The sequence below is a fragment of the Alosa pseudoharengus genome, unplaced genomic scaffold, assembly GCF_046254945.1.
Source record: "Alosa pseudoharengus isolate Yale_2024_CS ecotype anadromous, Long Island Sound unplaced genomic scaffold, YU_APseudo_1.1 YU_APseudo_1.1_scf_4, whole genome shotgun sequence".
Classification (NCBI taxonomy): domain Eukaryota; kingdom Metazoa; phylum Chordata; class Actinopteri; order Clupeiformes; family Clupeidae; genus Alosa; species Alosa pseudoharengus.
This window is the reverse complement of record NW_027468774.1, coordinates 29,388,683-29,412,154: the sequence shown is the minus strand read 5'-3', so window position 1 is coordinate 29,412,154 and position 23,472 is coordinate 29,388,683. Positions and strand designations below refer to the sequence as shown.

Below are 23,472 nucleotides of genomic sequence, written 5' to 3'. Positions count from 1 at the left end.
CCCAGTGAAATGCTCTTAAAGGCTGTTCTGTTGGTGTTGTTTTTGTTAGTAATTTGTGATTTGTTAATGATTTTGGTTTTGACAGTAAATAGGCTTGGTTGTAGATTGGCCACTGTGAGAAATCCCCTACATAGCACGATGAATTTCACATATAATATATTTGTGTATATTTTATATGATGATCAAAATTCTATTTTTTGTCATATCACAGACACATCCATGATCTTATGACTAATGCACTCAATGCAAGAGACATTTGAATAAACACATTTTCCAAGGTTATAGTGTATGCTTGGTTTTTCTTTCTATAAATATTGTTTAAGTAGGATTAGAGGATAATTAGAATACAAGAATACTAACTAACACGACACATAAGACAGGAGCTGTACATTGAGGACTTTTTTCTCTTCACATTGTGAAGTACACTACAGGTTTTTTGGTCAACTGCTTAAACACAATCTTTGTATATCATACATTTTTTTTACAATAAACATGTCACCAGTGTTGGGAAAGTTACTGAAAATTAGTAATTAGTTACAGTTACTAGTTACTTCTTTCAAAAGTAATTGAATTACCTTACCAATTACTGTATATCAAAAGTAATTAGTTACTAGAGAAAGTAACTTTTGAGTTACTTTTAAGTCTGCTTTTAAAATGTCAATATGAACAGTACTGAAGTCACACACACAATAAACCTAATTTTTAGACCTATTTATTGTAGTTTCAACGGGCCTTCAAATCAATAGCCTTGTGCATGAGTTCTCAAACTTTTTCCGACCACAAAACATTCTACAATGCATGAAGGCTTCCCTGACCTTGTTTTGTGCCACCCTCACCATCTAGGTGGTTTGATAGCAGCACACTGCCCACTGCTTGCCTTCTACTACTACTAGTATGCATGGTGGTGCACTGACACTGAATTCTGCAATATAGTAAGTTATTATTATCATTATTATTGCAATCCTATAGGCTATGGAATGAGTTCAATGGCAGTGTTGGGAGGGTTACTTTCAAAACGTATTCCGTTACAGAATACAGAATACATGCCCAAAAATGTAATCTGTAACGTATTCCGTTACGTTACTCAATCTGAGTAACGTATTCTGAATACTTAGATTACTTCTGCATTGAATTGCATTTTATAAGTGTAGGAATGCAGCCATCAAATCCTGCTTAGGCCTACTAAACAGGCCTATTCTGGTGTGTTCTTCTGTTCCAAATGGCTGAAGTGTTAGGCCCACATAGGAGAATGTAAAGTCAACTAAGCTACCTGATACAACTTTAAAATAGCAAGGTGACCACTAAAACTACAGCAGGCAACTAGGCTAATTAAAACAAACAAAATAAATAGGCTACTTTAAGGAATTATAATTATAATTAAGGTGTGCCTGTGAGATTTTTCGGTGGCATCAACCCAGTACAAGTGAGGGGCGCATATGACAGGTGGAACGCAAATGACCTGTAAATGTAAACATGGGCTACTGTATATCAGTGCTCTCAAAATGAACGTGATCGCGTAATAATGATAATCAAAAACCGCACGTTAAAATATGCTAGGCCTACTCGCAAGAATAATTCTTCAGATGCTGCACCATATAATTCATTTTAAAATGTAAATGTAGATCTAATTAGAAAAAATAATAATCCATAAAGCTATTTTAAGTTAGAATAAAAAACATAGAATGCGTGCCTATTTTAGAGATTGGTTTTATTGTAGGTCTGAACTAGGCTTTGCTTAGGCCTATTACTTAGCAAACTGTGTAACCGATTGGCCGAAGTAGCCTGAGCTATTAATACTTGGGAAAATATCCTTTGAACAGACATCAGGAACAACGATCAGTGAGGAACAGAAGTTACCTCCACTTACTTTACTCCTAATTTGCTGTGCAAACAGTCATTTCAGGGTCTCCGATGACGCGTCCATAATTGAGGCTAGTGCAAGGCGGCGGGGCTTGGATTTAAACATGTAAACAATTTCATTGCTTTCAGGAGCTTCTGGGAAATGGAGTTGCTTTAATTTATTTAGAGAGTGAACAAACTTATGAAACAGAGAAGTATCGTCATGTAATCCATTAATTTCAACAATGTAACTGTATTCTAAATACCAACTATTTAACTTGTAACTGTATCGGAATACAGTTACTCATAATTTGTATTCTGAATACGTAACGCCGGTACATGTATTCCGTTACTCCCCAACACTGTTCAATGGGATGTAATGTGAAACAATGTTAAATGGCTTATTTTCAAAGCAGTTATTGTCTGCTCACACACACATACAACCTTAGGTTATCCTCATCCTGCTTTGAACACAGTTGTATTATAAAGCATTTTAAGCACCACCAGTTTGGGAAAAGCCTGCGCTTCACAAGTGCTGACCTACCGAAATAAGTTCTAATGCGCATCCGAGGGTTTGGGGTTGTCGCGCACTATGCAGAAGGTTACTCGTCGGCTGATAAGGTGTTCCAGAGAGAAGTTGCATGTTGTGTCGCAGACAAATGAATCCATAACACCACGGACGTCAATTCCGATGTAAACATACTGTGCAAATAACTCAAGTCGCTAGTATGTAGGCTACGGTAGGCTATTTGGAGGTTTCTTTATCTGGTAAGTGAAATCTGCATTTTCCTCTCGAGTTAAACGTGTGCTTGCTTGTGCCAAGGCTATAAGGCTACTGTATGTAGGCCTATTGGTGTTGTGGCGTGGCTATGTTGTAAGAATGAGAAATTGATATAACGAGGCTTTTGCGCAATAGGCGAAAAAGAGCAGAGATAAAATAAACAACAATGCGCTTTTACTGTATTGGAGCTTATGAGATGGAAACGAAAGGGAAAAGGCTTTTAAGATGCCCATTTAAATTGTAGCCTAATGCACTCGTGTGTGTTTTAGCATAAATAGGCTACGAAATAAGGAGGAATGTGAGGAGGCTCCTATTAACTGTAAAGAATACATCTGCAATCTAAACATGTAGGCTACACAATCGCTGGAAACACAGCTAATGTCGGGAGACGTTAGATCAGAAGCAGCAAATGTGCATCTGTCATCTTGTCTGCAGTCGTTCATTCAAGATCAACAAAGTAATGCAAATAACGAACTCTTTGAAATTTCAGTAATTGTAATTGCGTTACTTGATTTACAAAAATACTTCGTTACATGCTCGTTACCACTAAAAGTAGTGGAATTACAGTAACGCGCATTACTCCCAACACTGCATGTCACTATAACCCCATACCCCCATATAACACCATAACCCGTACCAAATCTGCAAAACCATACACTAATGATCAGCCTTTGACCATGAAACACTTGTTGCAGAACACGCCTATCCTCCACCATACAGCCAGTCTAACACTCCTAATGTCTTAGAAAAATCAATCATGTACAAATTAAAAAGAACAGGTGATAATATCCACATTGTCTAACCCAATTGGTAACTGGGAAAGGAGCCGAGGTTGTCTTGCCCCATCTAGCTGGCAATGTTTGATGGAAAAAACAGTAATGCGAAATCCGTATAAAGTATGGGGAGAAGTCTCTATCTTGTAGTTTTATAAACAGTTTGGTGATTAACATGACAAAAGTTTTGGATGCATCTGGATGTATGAGATGTAACCATGATACAACTCATGTTCATGTTCTAATATGATTGCATGTAGCCTACAATTAAATTGTACTTTTCCATAGGCTGTTTTAGGCTTACATCTGCATATGGCACCATCCACCTACCCACCCACCCGTTCTTTGCCCGGTGACGTAGAATGAGCCGTACAAATAGGACCCCAAACAGCACAGACAGTTGACCGTCGAGGAAAATAATCGGCAATAGCAGCAGAAGGAGCAGTCTAACAACCGCACACCAAACCGCATCAGAGATAATGGCAGGTAAGCAGCATAAGTCCGTGATGTACAGTAGGTAGCACTGTTTATTTCAACCGATAGACATAGACTACTTTGCTTAGAGTATTTAAATGTGTACATGGACTGTCGCTTTACACATGTGACCATGTAAACGATGTAAGAAGCCTGTGTGTGTAAAGTAAGATAACAAAGCCTATAGTTTCAAGAGCTTTGCAGATCCAGACTGCTTTCGGACACTGTATAATAACACAGTAGACAGATACTGTCTAAGTTTTAATGAGTTGAAACATGCTTTGACTTTAAACTATAGAATGACAAGGCTATTACATTTAGTATAGCCTGTAACGTGAATTATAAATGGTGAGCGAAAGTTTATATTTGGTGAGCGAAAGTTTATATTTAGAAAGCACCGTGTTACTGCGGTCAATCTAACAGCTAGGCTATTTAGGTAAGTGCCATTCGTCGCCCTGTTTATGTTTTAAAGTCAGTAAGTACATATAGGTAGCCTAGTTTAAAGTGCGGCTGTTATAGCCTACATCAACATGACAAATACGCGCAGGAACAGTCACAAATAACGGTAGGGTTAGAATAGCCTACAGTATATGGTTTCCAAAGGCACACTCAACTGAGCCAATAATAGTGCATAATGAAGCCTTATATAATGTTAATGTTGCCAACTTTAGTGTATGAAAGTGAAACAGCAACCGTTGCCATGCGTTTTGTGCCTTATAGCCTATGACAAAACATAGGCTACGTCAGGTATTTAGTGTCAACAGAATTTCAATAACATTCATTCATTTAGTTCATTCATGTTATTTGTACCACTCCCTGTACTCCTTGACATCACCCATTCATCTTTGATTTCTATAGTTAGAAATATGTTTCAAGCACATTGGTTTTTCCTTTGGTGTGCGCCTCTGTGTGTGTGTGTGTGTGTGGGTGGGTGGGTGGGTGGATGTTTAAGCTGGTGTGGGCACAGTGATGCTTTTGAGTAGGCTACTCATACTTTACACTGGCAGGTCCAACCAGGTTAGACAACTGAAGTGTTCAGCTGGAAGGAGGGGTGTGTCAGGAGATGGGAATGTGCCACCGCATACACCACAGAAAAAAAACCCCACTTATGACTTGAATAACCACACATGCACATAACCAGTCACACTTACACATAGGTTCACTTTCGCAAGACATCATGATTAATGTAACTTAAATGTGTTTGATAACAATGCTTGTATGCAGAATGCACGCTTACAGGCACAATTAGTCAGAGCTGTCTACACTCATTTATTCATTGATTCATGGCAGTCCAGACAGTCAAGCCTTTTATCTCATTTTAGAATTTCCGATATTGCAGCATAGGGGCTGTAATAACGGAGTGGTTTGCAGATCCAGACTAGACTTCTGAGATCCTGCTCAGTCATACCTACCGCCTTTGGGTCACGGCACTAATTTGTTTCAGATTGTTGATCAACAGTGCGAGTTTATGGCCTGCGTATGTAATCAATCAATGCACAGATGCCTCTCGAGTGAGTTCCAGTACATGACCCTGAGGTTTGTGCACAAGGGTCTTTTAACTTAGCCTTAAATCAGCAGCTGTGTGACCCAGGCTTTGCGCCAAGTATTTCTCTCCCTGTAGAATGAGGTAATGTGTCTGTGTGTGTGTGTGTGTGTGTACAGTATGTGTGTGTGTGTGTCTGTGTGTGTGTGCGTGTGTGTGTGTGTGTGTGTGTGTGTGTGTGTGTGTGTGTGTGTGTGGGTGTTTAAAATCAGTGCACTGAACATGTGGGAGAGATACACTCCTTATGGCAAAATGTGCGGGTGCTATTCATCAAATGTCTGTTTTCTGAGGGAGTAGCTACGTTTCTGGCTACACCACACATGTTCTGAGGTAATGCATGTGTCGTTCTCGTACACACTTTATGTAGAACACTTTGAGCTCTTTTATGGACAGACCATGTATTTTTTAGGCCCACCGCTTACAGTAATTACACATAGTTTGTTTGTGTCTATTAGCGGGATATTTGTATAGGGCAGCAACACAAACACAGCAGTGTTGAACAATGTTTGTTTGTGTGGTATGACAAGGTGGTTCAGGAATATACACTTCTGAGTCAGTGCACAGACACACAGGGGTGCAGTGTGTTTTTGTCTTTACTGAAGGCTTTGGTCTACCCAGACTGGGATGGTCATGTTCCCACTTATGGATGAATGGGGAAAAAACCCTGTCTCGTCATAGGGAAGAGGATTCATTCAGTTCCTCCCTTAGTGGGGAAAGAGAAGGATGGGATTCCATGACTAACAAAAATCCCCTAGGAGAAAGATTAATGTCCGGAGGACGTGCGGACACACCTTAAGGGAGGGTTGAGCTATCATATTTACCCATTTTATTCCACACCCTTTTCCTACATACCCTTCTTTTCTACATGGACATTTGACATCGACATTTCTCTTAAACGGGGTATTGGTTTATTCTGTTGCACCAGTCACAGTTGGTCAGTATGCAATAGGTAGAAAAAAGAAAATAGGTCAGGAATAATTGAAAACATTTCTGCCCTGGCAGAGGTATTTCTTGCTGTGCAGTGGGCCTGTTAACAGACTGAGTCTAATTAAGCTGCCTCTCGGGCACACATTACATGTTTGTGTATATGAAACTAACTGACCACAGCTCAGACCTCCAAAATATAATGTGTCGTACAGAAATGCACACATTAGAACACCAACTACTGCATATGATAGTACTGAAAGTGCTTGCCTTAAAAGGACTGTATAAACTATGTTTAAAGAGCTATGTAAACAGCATTTATAATCTAGAACCTCTCTCCCACTCATTCCCCCTTCCCCTCTCTCCCAAAGTGCACACCAACACAGACTCAGACACACACACACACACACACATTTTATCATCAGCCTCTAACTAATTGCTTATGACCATACATTCCTTTCTATTTTTGCCCTCCCATCCCAGCCGTCTCTTTACTATTGACCTCTGTCTCTCCCCTCCCTCTGTCTATGTCTATCTATCCCTATTTCTCTCTCTCCCTCTCATTCTCTCTTTCTCTCTCACTCTCTTTCTCTGTCTCTCTGTTTGTCTCTCACTCTCTCCGTCACTCACTAACTTAATCTCTATTTAAAGTCATATATCTGTTTGTCATGACTATCCAGCATATTTGGACCTTGGCAGCTGGGACTTGGCCTGTTCCTCCAATAACATCGGGCACCATACGGACCTCAACGGACTGGACCGCCTGATCGTGAGAAGAGGCCAGGCGTTCACCATCAACCTCTGCCTGCGATCAGGAGAGTACGAGCCGGGCAAACACTCGCTCAGCCTAATCGCAGAGACAGGTGAGATCACCTGATCACTACAACATGAACATAATCATGACAATACATGTTTCGGTCACACTTTATACCGAAATGTTACGCAAACAGAACCTACCCTTTTCCACCTCATATCTTATTGTACATCTATTTATGTATGGTGTGTATACATGTGTATTTATTTGTCAGAAGCTGTTATTCAAAGTGACAGGAGTAGAGTGCAGTATAGGAGAGTACAGTGTGGTTATTGCAAACCTGGTCTCATTAGGGAAACGTTCCCCTGGGAACGTTTTGGCAAACCCAGCCAAACGTTCCACCAGACACGTTTCTGAGGTGCAAACTAGCCAAGCAACCCAGCGGGGGTGCTAAAGAGAGACGTTTAGACGTTGTTTACTACAGTTAGGTCTGGTCAAACTAAATTGTAGCTTACACAAGCTCAGCAGTATTATTTGGTTAGCAAACCAAAGTTTTCGTCTATGGTTAGCTGCCACATCTTGGTGGGTTTTTTTTTCCGCGAGCAACCCGGGGGATTTTAGCTCAGTTGTCAACACGCTCGACTTCCGCTCCGAGGGGCAGCTGTTCGCAGGTTCGAATCCGGCTGTGTGCTGAGTCTGGTCTTCGTCGCAAGCCCAGTCGGCGCATCCTGGTCCTCTGGTCTTCGTGCGTTGGGTTGAATTGCACGGCTCGGCCCTGCACACAGCCGGATTCGAACCTGCGAACAGCTGCCCCTCGGAGCGGAAGTCGAGCGTGTTGACAACTGAGCTAAAATCCCCCGGGTTGCTCGCGGAAAAAAAAACCCACCAAGATGTGGCAGCTAACCATAGATGGCAGTTTTTTGTGAAACGTAGCGAGATATAGGCACTATTAATCCAAAACTTTGGTTTGCTAAACAAATAATATTGCTGGGCTTGTGTAAGCTACAATTTAGTTTGACCAGACCTAACTGTAGTAAACAACGTCTAAACGTCTCTCTTTAGCACCCCGGCTGGGTTGCTTGGCTAGTTTGCACCTCAGAAACGTGTCTGGTGGAACGTTTGGCTGGGTTTGCCAAAACGTTCCCAGGGGAACGTTTCCCTAATGAGACCAGGTTGGGTTATTTAGAATGTGGGATCTATAGCCATTGATCTTGGTTGCGCCTCAAGAGTTCACCTCACGGACAGGAAATCTTTCTGTTCCGTATTTTTGAAGCCTGTGTGAAGCGTAACACAGTAGAAACAGTTGACGAACTTGGAGACTCAGATGTAGCCGGCAAAAGTTAAATAGCTGCAATGAACAGCTTTGACGCTCAAGGAATTCTTTAGTATTTGGAAACTCTGGGGTGCACAAAATAGCATATTCTGGGAAAATACATTACTGTAGAACTGACAGTTACAGAGCAGAAAGGGGTGAACCAGTTCCCTCTGTTTGCTTTTTTTTGGTTTGTGTTTATTTATTCTGCAAGCTATCTTGATCCCAGAATGTTTCTTGAGAATTGCTGAGATGCCGCGGTGTTCAAATGACTCAGGGGTCACCTCTACCCATGCTGCCAAAAAGAAGCAAATGGAAAACTGCCACAAGTGGCAAGAGTGGGAGCAGAAACAATAGAGTCAGTTTTATCGCTAAAGCCCATGCAAATAAACCGTGAAACAGTCGCATCCACTCCACATTTGCAAAGTTTAAAACACAGGATGAAGAGGACCTGACAGGAAACATGTGGCCTGTGGAAGATAAAGTGTTTACCAGAGCAGCCAGTAATGATAGCCGAGCAGTTGGCACGCTGTCAGCTGTAACAGCCTCCTGGGGGAGTCATACTGGGACAGGATCAAAGCAGGGCCTGAGTTTCACTAACGTTTTTTATATGAGTGGGCTTACATAAACTGTTGCATGTGGGCTCGGCTAATATATTTCCTTTGGGAGGTCTTGGAAAAGAGAGGGCAGGAAGTAAGGGGTATTCAACACACCTCACACCCACATAGCCCTGCTCAGTCTTTGAGCCCCATGACCTTTGACCCGGGTGTTTAGAGAGAAAAAAAGGGTGAATCCTTGCCAGCCATCCCTGGGTGGGACATAACAATGGTATTCTCAGCGGTGGGCTCGCATGCCTTTGCTAAGACTCTTGGCCTCTGCTAAAGCAGAAGGTCGGCAGCATTCCCAGAGCTTCAGTGGCCCTGGGCAGTCAGCCGTTCGTGCCGTCGTCTCTGTCCTCTCCGTCTCGAGTTGCGGTACATTCCAGAGTTGGTTGTGGAGGATAACAGCGAAAGCATGCAAGAATTATGTGGCTGCTTTTGGTGAGCGCTAGCTGCCTCATGATAACTATTATCTTTAAAACTCCAGCAGGAATTTGAGAGGAAGATGCAGCTACCTTAATACCTCTCTGTTCTTAGCCAGACAGTCCTGTATGGAGAAGCCATGGATTTCACTCTGTTTAGTCATGAGCATTATCAGAGGCTTGTTCTAAAACATAGCATGAAAGCAAAACAATTTAGAATTGTTTACATAAAGTAGCTGAAAATGTCCTGTATCACTGTGAGACTCAATGACTGGTGTCACATTCTTATGTTCCCCACATTGCTTGCTCCCATGAGTACTTGGATCTAAATCTGTCTAAGGGAACGTTGTCGCAGAAAAAGCAGAAATGAGGAACACATCGGTTTCCCTTCCTCTTTTGCGCTTGTAGGACCTCAGCCGTCGGAGGAGTCATGCACCAGGGCCGTGTTCTATGTGAGCGACGAGGCCGACGAGACGAGGTGGAGCGCCACAGTCAGCAGCCCCTCCTCCGGCTGGCTCGCCCTGACCATCAGCGCCGCGCCAGACGCACCGATCGGCCGCTACTCACTGACCCTGGATCAGTTTGGCTACAAAGTCAGCCTGGGCGAGTTCCTGATGCTCTTCAACCCCTGGTGTCCCAGTGAGTGACCATTGTTTACACACACACACACACACACACACACACACACACACACACACACACACACACACACACACAAACACAGAGCTCACAGCTGATGTTTTTGTGTCTATGTGAATGGCAGGAGATGCCGTGTATATGGCTGATGAGGAGGCCCTCAAAGAATATGTGCTCTCTCAGGATGGGATTATTTTCAGGGGCAGCTACAAATACCCCATCGGCAGCGCCTGGGAATTTGGACAGGTGGTACACACACACACACACACACACACACACACACACACACATGCAACACGTACAAGCACACAAACATAGTCACACACACACACATACCTTTTACGGGTTGCTGCTAAGTCTTCTGAAACAGGCATACCATACTTATGAAACAATGTCTGCCTATCAGAGAAATGCTAATCTCCTAAAATCGTGTGATGACAGAGATATAGTGCCACAGAAGGTACAGACTGGTACCATTCCACATCATCCCCCCTTGTTAGGGAGGGAAGAAAGAAAAATGTATGTCTAAATGACTGCTTTGCAGTAAATTACAGCACATGATGAAATGCAGACTACAAGTGCCAAGGTTATGTGCAGTGCAAGTTCTTTCCAAAGTTACCTCCAAACAGTCTGAAGAAATGATCAAGAGTACTCAGATTATTTTTCAGTCTGTTAATATTTACACAAAATACATAACATCTTTCAGCAAAATGCAACCACATTTTTAGAGATTTAATGCATGACTCCCAGCACCCCTGTGTATGCATTTCAGATGTATAATTTGTCTGTATCTGTTCTGTTCCTGTGTGATTGTGTATTGGTCAGTACGAGACAGGGATCCTGGACGCGTGTCTGAGGATATTGGAAGTGAATCCAAAGTGCTTGAGGAACCCACCAGAGGACTGTGCTGCAAGAAGCAACCCTGTGTATGTGACTAGGGTCATCAGTGCAATGGTAAGGTGGAGACACTGATCTACAGTATAACAGGATGTAAGAGATGATCCATACACTTAGGTTTTTTTGCAGTGATGTTTCGAGCTTCACTGCTCTTCCTCTAACAATCCAAAAAAGAGCCATGGGGTTGGAAACATCATTCCCAAAAAAAAAAAACTAAAAATGGGAGCTTTCTGGTTTGCAGATCTGCATATCTGCTATTCCCTGTATAGATCCTGCACCCATCCAAATGGCTTTTGGGATGTGTGTGGCCTCTCACTCACTGTTTTTCTTTCTGGAAACACTGATCTATGCAGATGCTAACTCTATGGTCCATGCACATGATTAGTGATTAGTGATACAATTGCTAGTGATATGATTAGTGATACAATTGCTGCATTTAAAACAAAATCTACACAGTGTAGTACGTAGATGAACATGCATCAGCCTGCCAGGCGTTTGTGGTGCTTGTTCCATTATATTTTTCAGCACTACCATTTTAAACAGCTATGAAACACAGTCATTCTGTGCCATCTAGGATTTCTGCATTTGTATATTCTCCTTCCTTAGAATCCTTGTGTTCTACATGTTTGTTCATTCATTAGCTCAATCATTCGGTCGGTCAGTCATTTAGATATTGGTGTTACTCGACCATTTTTCTTTGCTCAGCCACAGGAACACCTTTACAACTCTTCTCTCTAAACTACAAGCCACTTGACCAGTTTATTAACTCACCCCGTCCACTCTCTGCTCCTCTGCTTCCAGGTGAACTCAAACGATCAGGATTATGGAGTGCTGACGGGGAAGTGGAAGGAGCCATTTGATGACGGCGTAAGCCCCATGTCCTGGAGGGGCAGCGTGGAGATCCTGCAGGATTGGCACCAGTCAGGTTGCAGGGCCGTGCGCTACGGCCAGTGCTGGGTGTTTGCCGCCGTGGCCTGCTCAGGTACGCTGATTACCTGAACAGTTTTCAGATTTGACTGATCTGGAGTTAGTCAGTGTTGGTGGGCTGCTCCGGTGGGTGACATGGAGTTAAATGTTGGGGTGATACTTTACTGGGGAAACCATGTGCTAAACATCACAGAGAGTTTCGCCATGATGCAGGATTTCATGAGCAAGAAATCTTGGCCCAAAAGTTTATGTGCAAGTCTTTCTTTTTTATTAGTTTTAAACTTGGCTCGAATTACATCTTGAAATCTGAAAGGACTATGTAACTATTTAGCTATTTTGTGTCAAATTCAAAGTTTATTCACACATCTTGATTTCACTAATGTAACTACACCTCTTTTATGGCCTCAACTTTAATATGCCGGTCATTAAAAGGACTGTGCCTTGTTCATAAAAATACACCATGTAAGAGCTCTATACTTCTTTAGTTGAATTATCCATAATGCTCTCTGTCCTCTCCTGCAGTGGCCCGTGCTCTGGGCATTCCGTGCAGAGTCATCACCAACTACCTCTCTGCCCACGACACTAACCAAAACCTGGTGATCGAGCGCTACATAGACGAGAAGGGTCAGCCTATCAACCGCACAAGAGACAGCATATGGTCAGTACAAGCCCTGAAATGGACGTTAGGAAACACTTAGAATTAATGTACAGTAGAGGACAATAATACTTATTGTCTTTCCCTCATATGCATTTAGTCTGTCTAGCTCTTGCAGGCAGTTATAAAGAAAATACATCCTATCACTTGTCATCCAGAACTGACTTATATTTATTGAGGTTTGATTTGAATATTGACATAATTGTGCACAGACATGTTCTAACCTCTTGGCAAGAGAAGTGGAAGAGAACATGTAATTTGCTTTGACAGCACTTGCCTCTTTGCAGTTGAGTCATGATTGAAGGAATGTTGAGGTGAAGATGATCCGTGTCTGTTTTCTTATCGCCATAGGAACTATCACTGCTGGGTGGAGTCCTGGATGAACCGGCCGGATCTCCCTGCTGGTTATGATGGATGGCAGGCCAGCGATTCCACACCGCAGGAGAGGAGTGAGAGTAAGAACACAATTTGTTTGTTTATTTCTTTGTTTCCATTTCAATTATTTACAATTTTATTCCTGCTTTTGTATACTTTTAATTCATTTCATACTTCTTTCTTTCAATATTATTAACATTAGCATTACCGTTATTACCACTAGTATTGCTCTTATTCTACTTTAATTTATTAATTTATACATTTTTACTTTGGCAATATTGTACACTGAAGAGTGAATTTAATTGAATTGTAAGAACACGCACCACATAAAACTCTTTGGTCATCTGTAATGTAGGTGCATGCTGGTTACATTTCATATTGCTTTTGGGATGTTATTACATGATTTTAATGAGAATGCTGCAAGACGTATGTCATGAAACAATCTCTCTCTCTCTCTCTCTCTCTCTCTCTCTCTCTCTCTCTCTCTCTCTCTCTTCCTCTGTGGCTGTGTTCTTCCATCAGATGTGTTTTGCTGTGGTCCAGTCCCTCTCAAGGCTATAAAAGAGGGTCAGCTGAACATGAAATATGATGCTCCATTCGTGTTTGCGGAGGTGAACGCTGACGTGAAGACTTTTATGAAGCGGCCCGATGGTACCACCGAGGAGGTCATCAGCTCGGCCTTTGTTGGCCAGCACATCTCCACCAAGAGCGTGGGCAGTGACCAAAGGGAGGACATCACACACTTGTATAAATACCCAGAGGGTAAGAGGAGCCTTTCCATATGACCAACTTTTCCCACTTACCTAGACTAACAAATACTAAAATTCAATGCAGTACAATAATATAGGCATGACAATTAAGGGTCAGATTATGCAACACAGTAAAGGTGACTGACTGGCTGTGGTGGTTGCAGGCATCAGTATTTGGCTTTGTCTTGTGGTATACTTACGGTATTTTATGGTATTTCCATTAGATGAAGGATACATTGAGTGCTCTGAAACATTGCATGCCTGCAAGTCCTAAGCATTTATTACTAGTCTGAAATGACAAGGCCAAACTCATCAATCTAAAATCAACAACTTTTATTATACATCAAACATCCTTTTTCACTTCCAACAAAATGTTCTTCGAGACTTCATGACTCCATTACTAAATAGGAGGCAACAGTCCAGCCCACATCTTGAATGCAAACTTTCTCAGACCTCTGCAGCAGAAATAGCCAGTGTGTGGCCCAAACACTAATGACCATCACAATCCTGCAGTATTGAAGATAAATACAGTCTGCTGGACAGGACAAAAGAGGGTGTTCTCACACTAATATGCACAGCACTCATGAAGAAGCAGACACACTCACATGTATAAGGATGGAATGATGTGTGGAGAGACAACACAAAGATTCAGATGTGTGCTCAGCCATCTGGATTTGCCCTGCAGAACTACCAGGGTCATTAGTGAAAATGAAACATTTGTCACTCACTGTAATGCATCTTCCTCATCCATAGGGTCTGAGGAGGAAAGGGAGTCCTTCAAGAGAGCCGAGCACCTGATCAAACTCCAGCAGGACAAGGAGGTTGGCCTGGACGTCAAGATCAAGGTCAGTTCATCCATGAAGAAGGGCTGTGACTTTGACGTGTTCGCCGTGGTCAAGAACAAAACGGCGAGCGACAAGAAATGCCGCCTGGTCTTCGCCTCTCGAGCCGCTTCGTACAGCGGTATCCTGGGAAACGACTGTGGCTACAAGGACCTACTCAATGTGGAGCTTCCCCCTGAAGGAGGTAATTTTCAACAACTATGTTTACAGAAAAAAAGAGATAATGTAATCAGAACAATCATAAACGCATGTGGTAGAATTAATGTGGATTCGTAAAAATGTTTAATGTACTTGTTAATTCATAGTATACTGTATGGACACTTTAATTCTATTGTTAGGACTGAGTCTAAATCTGAATTCCAGATGCAGGACTGAGTGTGTGTGTGTATACAGAAAGCTTGTGTTGAAATGATTTAAGCTGTGCATAGTTTATAGGTAATAGATATGCTGTATGTGTCTGTGTTTTCTCAGAGCGGTCAGTGCCCTTGCGGTTGAACTACAGTAAGTACTGCGACTCTCTGACTGAGGACAACCTGATCCGCCTGGTAGCTCTCCTTGTCGACCGAGGCAATGGCGACATGATCCTGGCTGTCAGAAACATCGTCCTGGAGAACCCCGAAATCAAGATCCGGGTATGATAAATAGTCAAAAAGTTGTATTAATTGTTTTTCTAGAGCTTACAGTAGAATGTAAAGCAGATGAATGAAGGTGAACAGTTTTCAGGTCAAGGACCCCTTGACTGACAGAGAAATGATAGATAGACCCCCAATATTAACCTACTTCGTATGTGTTGCTTATTAATCTGGGCCGGTAATAATGTATGCCATATATAAAATGTAATAATGCTGATCTGTAATTATTGGCCAGTGTCAGTACCATTTAACCTACTACTACTACTACTACTACCTGCTAAAGCATGAGTGAGCATGTATTTCTGTGGATGTGACATTACTCTCAAATGGTGCTGTTTGTGCTGCAGTTAATTAAGACAGGAGCGTTTTGAAAAGCTTTCCCGTTGGGTCGGAAAATTCCTGTGGTGTTTTGATTACTGATTTAAGCTTACAGCTTCTGACAATTGCAAACAATGAACGGTTACACTTTACTTGAAGGTATCTACATAAGAGTGACATGACACTGTCAAGAACATGTCATAAACATTATAAACAAGTCATAAACGTTTATGACATAACGCTTCTGTCACTCGCTTCTGTCAAGTGTCATTCGGTTTTTGTCATGACAAGTTAGGGTTAGGGTTAGTTTTCGGGTTATGACAGTGTCATGTCACTCTTATGTAGAAACCTGAAGTAAAGTGTTACCCAATGAACTCATGGTAGTCAGATAGAGAGGAGTAAAGCAAAAATCCCCAAAGAGAACAAATGGTTGATAGCGATGTGTAAAGAGATAACTGCATGTGGGCGCGGGTTTGTAGCTGCATGTCTTTGTTGGCACTCCTTTATTGCCGTTTTCCCCTTTTACCCCTTCATTACCCCTCCAGCAAACTGCATTCCAACATTGCTGACAATCTCTCTCCATTTCCTCTGTAGAAAAGACTGAGTTTGGGCAGCAGATAAGGCTCTGATACAAATGTGATAAGAACACTGAGGGAAAGATTTTACACAGATATCCTAGAAACCCTTATGTGTATGTGATATGTATGTGTGCTTGAGTACAGTGTGTGTGTGTGTGTGTAAAGCAAATGAATGAAGTGTGTGTGTGTGTGTGTGTGTGCCTTGCAGTATGTGCTGTGGTTTCACCAGTGTGTGGGTTGTTTACAGGTTCTAGGAGAGCCCAAGGTGAACCGTAAACTGGCTGCAGAGATCACAGTGCACAACCCACTGCCTGTCCCCCTCACCGGCTGCTGCTTCAAGGTGGAGGGAGCCAACCTCACTGGAGGCAAAACCATCACAGAGAAGTGGGTTTGGGTGGATGGACGGGGTTATGGGTGGATAGGCACAGAGTTATTGTCATGGTATTGCTTTCTGACTGATTTCTGTTTATCAGCAGGCAATATAGGAAATAAGTTATCTCCTGATGTTAAACTGTAAAACATATGTGGCCCTTTTTTGGCATGTCTGGTAAAATCCTGATCCACAGATAAGGTTATAAAAGGTAAACCTCCCTATCCTTAACCTTTTGAAAAGAGACATCCGGCATCTTATCTCTTAACCAAACAGTGATTAGAAAGGGTGTTACAGCAACACACTTTCTGGAAAGACAGAAGTTGTCAGCAGCAGCCCCGTCTGTCTCCACGGGTCAAATTTATTTGTCTAGATCAGAATCTAAAACAAACACCGGGTATGATCCCACGAGTTCAGACAGTCCAAAGTAACCTGATATTTAGCAAAGAGTGGTTCTAGAGTCAGTACCCAGATGTTTGGCTTCAAGTGGTGTTATGTAACAAGAGACCAGAAAAGGAATGGAACTGTGGGTGCTTGGGGAGTCTGCAAGGGAGGGGTCGGGGTGAAAGCCAGGCAAAAAGATTTGTTTTTTTGTACTAGCTTATCACACCATGTAATAGGGAATGTGCGGTATCTGCCAAAACTGTCTGTCATTTGTAAGACTTGTACTCTCTGTTCCTAAAACTTTAGCCCTCTAGGCTGCAGTGGTCTGATATTGGAAACTAGTTTCTCACTGGTGGCTTAAACAAGCATCGTTTACTACAGCACACCCTTCAGTTCTCCCATAAACAATCTGAGATAGAGCACGCGGCAGCTGTATTGTCAGATACTCTTATCATAAGGTTATTGGCCCTACCTCCCCAGCCTATACTGCGGTGCGGTCATGGTCACAAACCCCCTCTCTCATTATTAATGTGTGTTTATATATGAACACTCAAGAGCTAATGGCATCCGTGTAAACTCTTGACTGCTACCGGGGTCAGACATGACACAGAGGTTTTTAAATATTTATTGTCTCGCAGGCTGCCATCTACGGTGGAGGCAGGTCAGGAGGCCAAGGTCAAAGTGTACTTCACGCCAAGCCACTGGGGCCTGAGGAAGCTGGTGGTCGACTTCGACAGCGACAAGCTCTGCCACGTCCAGGGATACAGGAATGTGATCATCGGAAAGTAACTTGGCTCTCATCCAACCATCAATTATACAGGCACAGAAAAAACATTTAAAATAGAATATTATAAAAGAGAATATACACTAAAAGGGACAACATTGGAGAGAAGATAAAGATGAAAACATATTATAAAGAGCCTTTGGTTTGAATGTAGTGTTTACAAATGTTTTGTAAGTCTTCAAATACCTTAACCTGTGGAGGATAATGTATTTGAAAGTCAGTCCTCTCACTAAATCTACTTTTGTACTTCATGTCTTGTACAATGTGTTCAAAGAACCACATTGACCAATTATATTTCAGTCAACATTCATAAGTTTTCTAGTAGCCTATACTCTGCTTTGTCTTTCAGCATTAGAGAGGACAAAATGATCTCTGATCCACATATGTGAAAAGTATAACAGAAAAAGCAATGGAAATGTATCTAGTATTTGTCATGACTAATGAGAGATCTAATGAGATTTTTCTATGAATACCATATTGTGTACGTATTTTTTATTAAAGAGATCTTGCAAATAACTGCTGTTTCATTTGAATTTGTATAAAGACTCTGGGGTAAGATGGATTTGCTTGGAGAGAATGAATGCCTGCCTGTAGATGGCGCTCATATCTCATTTTATTGTTCCCCACTAAATTAAACTACCCTGTGTTGAACAAAAGATCAAACTAAACAGTACCCAAATCACATACCCAATCTTTGAATCAACTTTTATTTGCTCCTTAAGAATTTAAGGTCTTTGTCTCAATTTTAATTTTCTGCTGCTGTGTAAGTGTGTTCTGCTGTCTGACTGCTGATTATCATTTCAATATGGTAGCAATTCTTTCATTAAGTGTTTCACATATTCTCACAGTGGGAGGAGTTTATGCAAAACACTATTCTTTGTTAATATATACAGTGTTTGTGTTTTTACTGAGACAGCACCACATATTTATCTGCATATAGGCTACAGCAGTAACATGGACTTCATACTTCATAAACTAATTTTTGTGTCTCTCTGCATATGTGGTGAGTAGTAATGACTTAGTATGTGAATGTGTTTATTCATAATTCATCAATGTGAAATTGATCAACTATTTCAGAAGGGTCCTCTAAGAACATGGATATAATTTATTGATTGAGATTTTTCAACATTTCTAAACAGGTGGGCTTTGTCAGACTCTGACTGAATCTGAGTCAGTGGTTCTTAAACCCGGAGATTCTCACTGTCTTGCACATACTCTGGGTTTAACAGTGATCCAGACACTGCTTGGATCAGACAGGCCCCTGGAAAGGGCTTGGAATGGCTTTCTTTAATATACACCACAACAATATATTATGCACAAACAATTCAGGGAAGATTCACCATCTCTAGAGACAACAGCAAGAAGCAGGTGTATCTGCAGATGAACAGCCTGAAGACTGAGGACACAGCTGTGTATTACTGTGCCCGACAACCACAGTGATGGAGGAGACATAAGTCATGTACAAAAACACATCACATAGGAAGAGCACTGACATGTCTAAGATATATATTTTAGCATGACAGTTATGGACTGTTTCATCACCTCACAGAAATTATCTATCATCAAACCATTAAACCTTTAATAGATAATTGATTGAATTAGGCCCATGACACCTCCAGAAGGTATCTGGCATAACTCTGACTGCTACAAAGCCTCTAGCACCTATTTCCACTGGTCTTGTGTGTGCTTGCCAGCCACACTCTCTTTCCTTTCAAAAGCTTCCATTCCTTCAAAGGGAATAGTTAGCTCAGTGGCTGGCCATGTCATGATGTATGGACAAAGGAGTGTTTGTTCAGATTTATTAAGGAAATTACAGGTAAAATATTTGCGTCATCATCAAAACTAAACCTGTACAGTAAGTGTGCAATAGGTCATGTATCATAGACAAAACAAGACAACTCAGAAGTGACATTTCATAAATTTGAACCAATGTAAGCTCTAAGAGTACACCTGCTCTAAATTCAACATTATTCAATAATGTTTTCTCTGAAAGCCAGTCAAACATAGGCCATTATTGCACAATTACAGTATATATATCTAAATCTTATATTTATTTGCATGCTTTTTATTATCATTAGTTAAGTAGTTTATATGTTTATCTATATATTATGTAACATCAACCTCATGTATGTTTGTGTTAAACTGTGTTTGTGATTACGTAAATGCATGTAATGTATGTTAATGTATGTTATGCTACAGTATGTACAGTATGCATATATATATATGTATGCATATATGTATGTATCTATCTATGTATGTCACTACACAATTTGTGTCAGCACATGCATGCACGGCTTGCACAAATGAATCAATCAAAGTGTAGTCATATACTACAACAACAAAGAACTTGTGACCATGGTTGGATTGCACGTGTTATGAATTGTACAGTACCTTTATGGAGTTGTATTAACGCAACATGGTTTGGTGTCAACTCTGCCAGCACTTTGCCACTAAAAAAAGATAACATTTAATTATTGCGTATAATCTGAACTCCTTATGTCTGACAAAATGTGGGGGATTAAACATGAATATTGTATATGAATAAATACGGTAAATGAAGAGATCAAGTGAAGAAATCTACCGCTCTATCGCCACCAAATCTACCATTATAATGCACATGCCCAAGGTCATTAGACTATACGGCACGGACAGAAACGTAACTTTCCGATATGTGGATTAATTACACATATTGTTCAAAACCTTTCTTTTAGTAAACTCTCTGTACACAAACGAAAACGACAATACGGCCAAGCTTAAAAGTGGCGCTTCCGACGTAATTAGGCTTTTAAACGAAAGTTTGACTTGGGTACATTCGCAAAAAGACCCTAGGTTGCATTTTGGCGAGAGTTACGCTTTAAGGTAAAAAAAAAAAAAAACTCTTAAGGGTGCCTTTAAGCAACTGAAACCTAGCATCTCTAAAATAATGCATTACAAGCACATTCCAAAAAGGGAGGAGGAGCTTATGCAAAGTGTTAACCTCCATAATATATGTCCTACCATAGTGATATGCCCGGCACCCTTCAGTACAGTCATGTTTCACATCACACATAGCAACATGAGGCTCACAACAACAATGTTCCTCGTAGCTTTCTACTGCACTGGTAAGCACTACATCTACAGGAGCAGTTGAGTTTTATCACCAAGAGGTTGACTTTTTTTGTCTAATCTTTTTGCGTCTAATCTTGCAGGAGGTTTAAGTGACACTGTGACATTGACTGAATCTGAACCAGTGGTCATCAGTCCTGGAAGGTCTCACAAATTGACCTGCACAGCCTCTGGGTTCACTTTCAGTAGCTATTGGATGAACTGGGTCAGACAGGCTCCTGGGAAAGGACTGGAATGGGTGGCAATTATCAGATATGACAGTGCTTCTACATACTACTCTCAGTCTGTCCAAGGACGGTTCACAATCTCCAGAGACAACAACAAGAACCAGCTGTATTTGCAAATGGCCAATCTGAAAACTGAAGACACTGCTGCCTATTACTGTGCCAGAGACTCACAGTAACACAAGATGCTGAAGTGCTGTACAAAAACGACCAGTGTTTCTGAGCAATGGGCCATGACCGAGTAACACATTTGGCCTATGTGTGGACAAAACATCTCTGTTGTAGGTTCTTTTACAGAACATCATTAACAGTGTTTCACATAGGCTGGCTCATTTATACTGTATATCAAACCATCCTCATAGTAAAGCAGGTTGTTGTTGACAATATGGGTCTCCCAACTTTATTAACACCATCATTATTATCATTATTGATATAATTATTGTTATTTTGTACATAGCATATTACTACAATAACCACCACAAGTACCATAAGAGGAAACAAAAGGAAACCGAACATGCAAGTTATTACTATAGAGATCTTGCTTTAAAGATATACAGTATCCTACTTATTGTACAGTATGCATCAGTTCACATCTGCTACACTTCATTGAGGAAGGTCTTTTTCTTTTTCAATGTGTCTTTCTCTCAAAACAATATCTGTGATGAGAGAAAGATGATCTGTGACCAGAAGAGATGGTGAACATCTCTGTTAGCAAAAGCAAAGGAGTTACAATGGCAAGCTGGATACACTGGATCAAACAAAGACCAGGAGGATTCCTGGAGTGGAAATGCATGTTGAATGAATGAATCAGGCAGAGTCTCTGAAACGCCAGCTCACCCTGACTGAGGGCTGATCCATCAGCACACAATACTTAGAGGCCAAGAGTCTGAGAAGAGAAGGGAATTACACTCGCTTGAACATACTCAGTTAAAGTGGTAATGCAACCATAACAAATCCAACATGCATATTACTGTGAGTCCTCTTATTTAGTTTTTATATTCAGAAGTTATGTTTTTAACTATTTTCAGCATGAAAGGAAGCACTGCACGATCCTATCAAATCATATTACATCATTGAATACTCCACTGACATTATATTCTCCTTTGAATAATCATGGATTGCAAATCACATAAGGGTTGATCACACATTATATAATGGTATTCAAAGGTGAGTATAACAACTCATGGAGATGTTCACATGTTTATAGGAAATACTATAATGCCTTATATGAATGACCTGCGATGATATTGATACAGTAGGTGTGTCACTGAACCATTAATATTCAGCCTCTATGGTCTGGCATGTCAGATTATTCAAATGACACCAGCCTCATCCTGCCCTCTCTGTATTTAATGTGAAGCGGTGTCTGCTCAGTTCAAACAGCTTGAGGTCTGAGTGGCAGCCCTGACCTGCTTTTTTTGAAGACAAATCATGTTTCCTACATCTCCCCTCTTACTGTTGCTGGTTACTGTGTCATGTAAGTTACTCAGTTAATTACACATTTAATGAGTAATTCTTAACTCACCCTATATATCTTTTTTAACTCTGTATAATGACCAATATTGTTCACAGGTGTCCATTGTCAAGTTCAGCTCAATCAACAAAGTTATGTGGCCACACAGCCAGGTCAAGTGTTGACCCTGTCCTGTGGTGTTTCTGGGTATTCACTCACTGATAGCAGCTACTGTACTCAATGGGTAAAGCAGCCTGCTGGAAAAGCTCTGGAGTGGATTGGGTGTGTGTGTGGTGACGGCAATGTGTACCACAGTGAAAAACTGAAGAACAAGTTTAGCGTCTCCAGAGACACTTCCAGCAGCACTGTGAATCTAAAGGGACAGAGCCTGCAGACTGAAGACTCAGCTGTTTACTACTGTGCCCGAGAGTCACTGTGCTGCAAAACATCACCACTACAGAGCAAAAACTTGATTCATTGAAGTACAATGCAAGGGGTATATGAATAAATATGATACACAAAGATATTAAGTAGAGAAATCTACTACTTTTAGCACCACCATCACAATATACATGCCCACAGTTATCGAATAATATAACAATATAACGCAAGTGGAAGTGGGGTTGGTAAAGGATATCCTTTACCAACCCCACGACCACGAGTAGGACATTACTTTTATATAACAGTTCCATTACCAACTAATTTAGTTTAAAGATACAAAATTGTGTTTTCTATTGTTTATTTTGATTTGTGTTCGTTCATCTTCCACCCACATAAGATTAGAACCCACACGTTCTAATCTTTAGCCTTTTCATTTACCATTGCCAAGCAACATAACTTTATACTTTAAAACGGCAGTAGTTCTCTATTAACAAATAAGTTCAGAGTTCAATGCCCTTTCATTTTGTAAAACTTAGCAAGAAATAATCACTAATAAATCTAGGTTTTGAATTGAACATTCATGTTTTGGATAATTCAATGCAATATGCGGAGGGATTACTAGCAGTAAAAAGTCTTGAGTGGTGTTGTGCTGGGATATTGCCTCTCGTGATGATTCATGGACTGCCTCTCATCCAATCAGAAATGAATAAATAGTTTGACCGAATCTAACTGTTGCATAAT

General features: G+C 41.1%; 1 protein-coding gene across 1 annotated transcript; it reads left to right on the top strand.

Annotated features, from left to right (window-relative positions):
- The first annotated feature begins 2,476 nt into the window (after positions 1-2,476).
- On the top strand, positions 2,477-18,084 carry tgm2b (transglutaminase 2b). Its single transcript, XM_076265774.1, has 14 exons — positions 2,477-2,607; positions 3,682-3,879; positions 7,015-7,197; positions 9,830-10,060; positions 10,185-10,303; positions 10,883-11,011; positions 11,756-11,936; positions 12,404-12,539; positions 12,888-12,991; positions 13,434-13,673; positions 14,414-14,686; positions 14,974-15,134; positions 16,278-16,414; positions 17,423-18,084. The coding sequence occupies exons 2-14, from the start codon at positions 3,873-3,875 to the stop codon at positions 17,571-17,573; spliced, it is 2,052 nt and encodes a 683-aa protein (XP_076121889.1). The 5' UTR covers positions 2,477-2,607; positions 3,682-3,872; the 3' UTR covers positions 17,574-18,084.
- Positions 18,085-23,472: the final 5,388 nt, after the last annotated feature.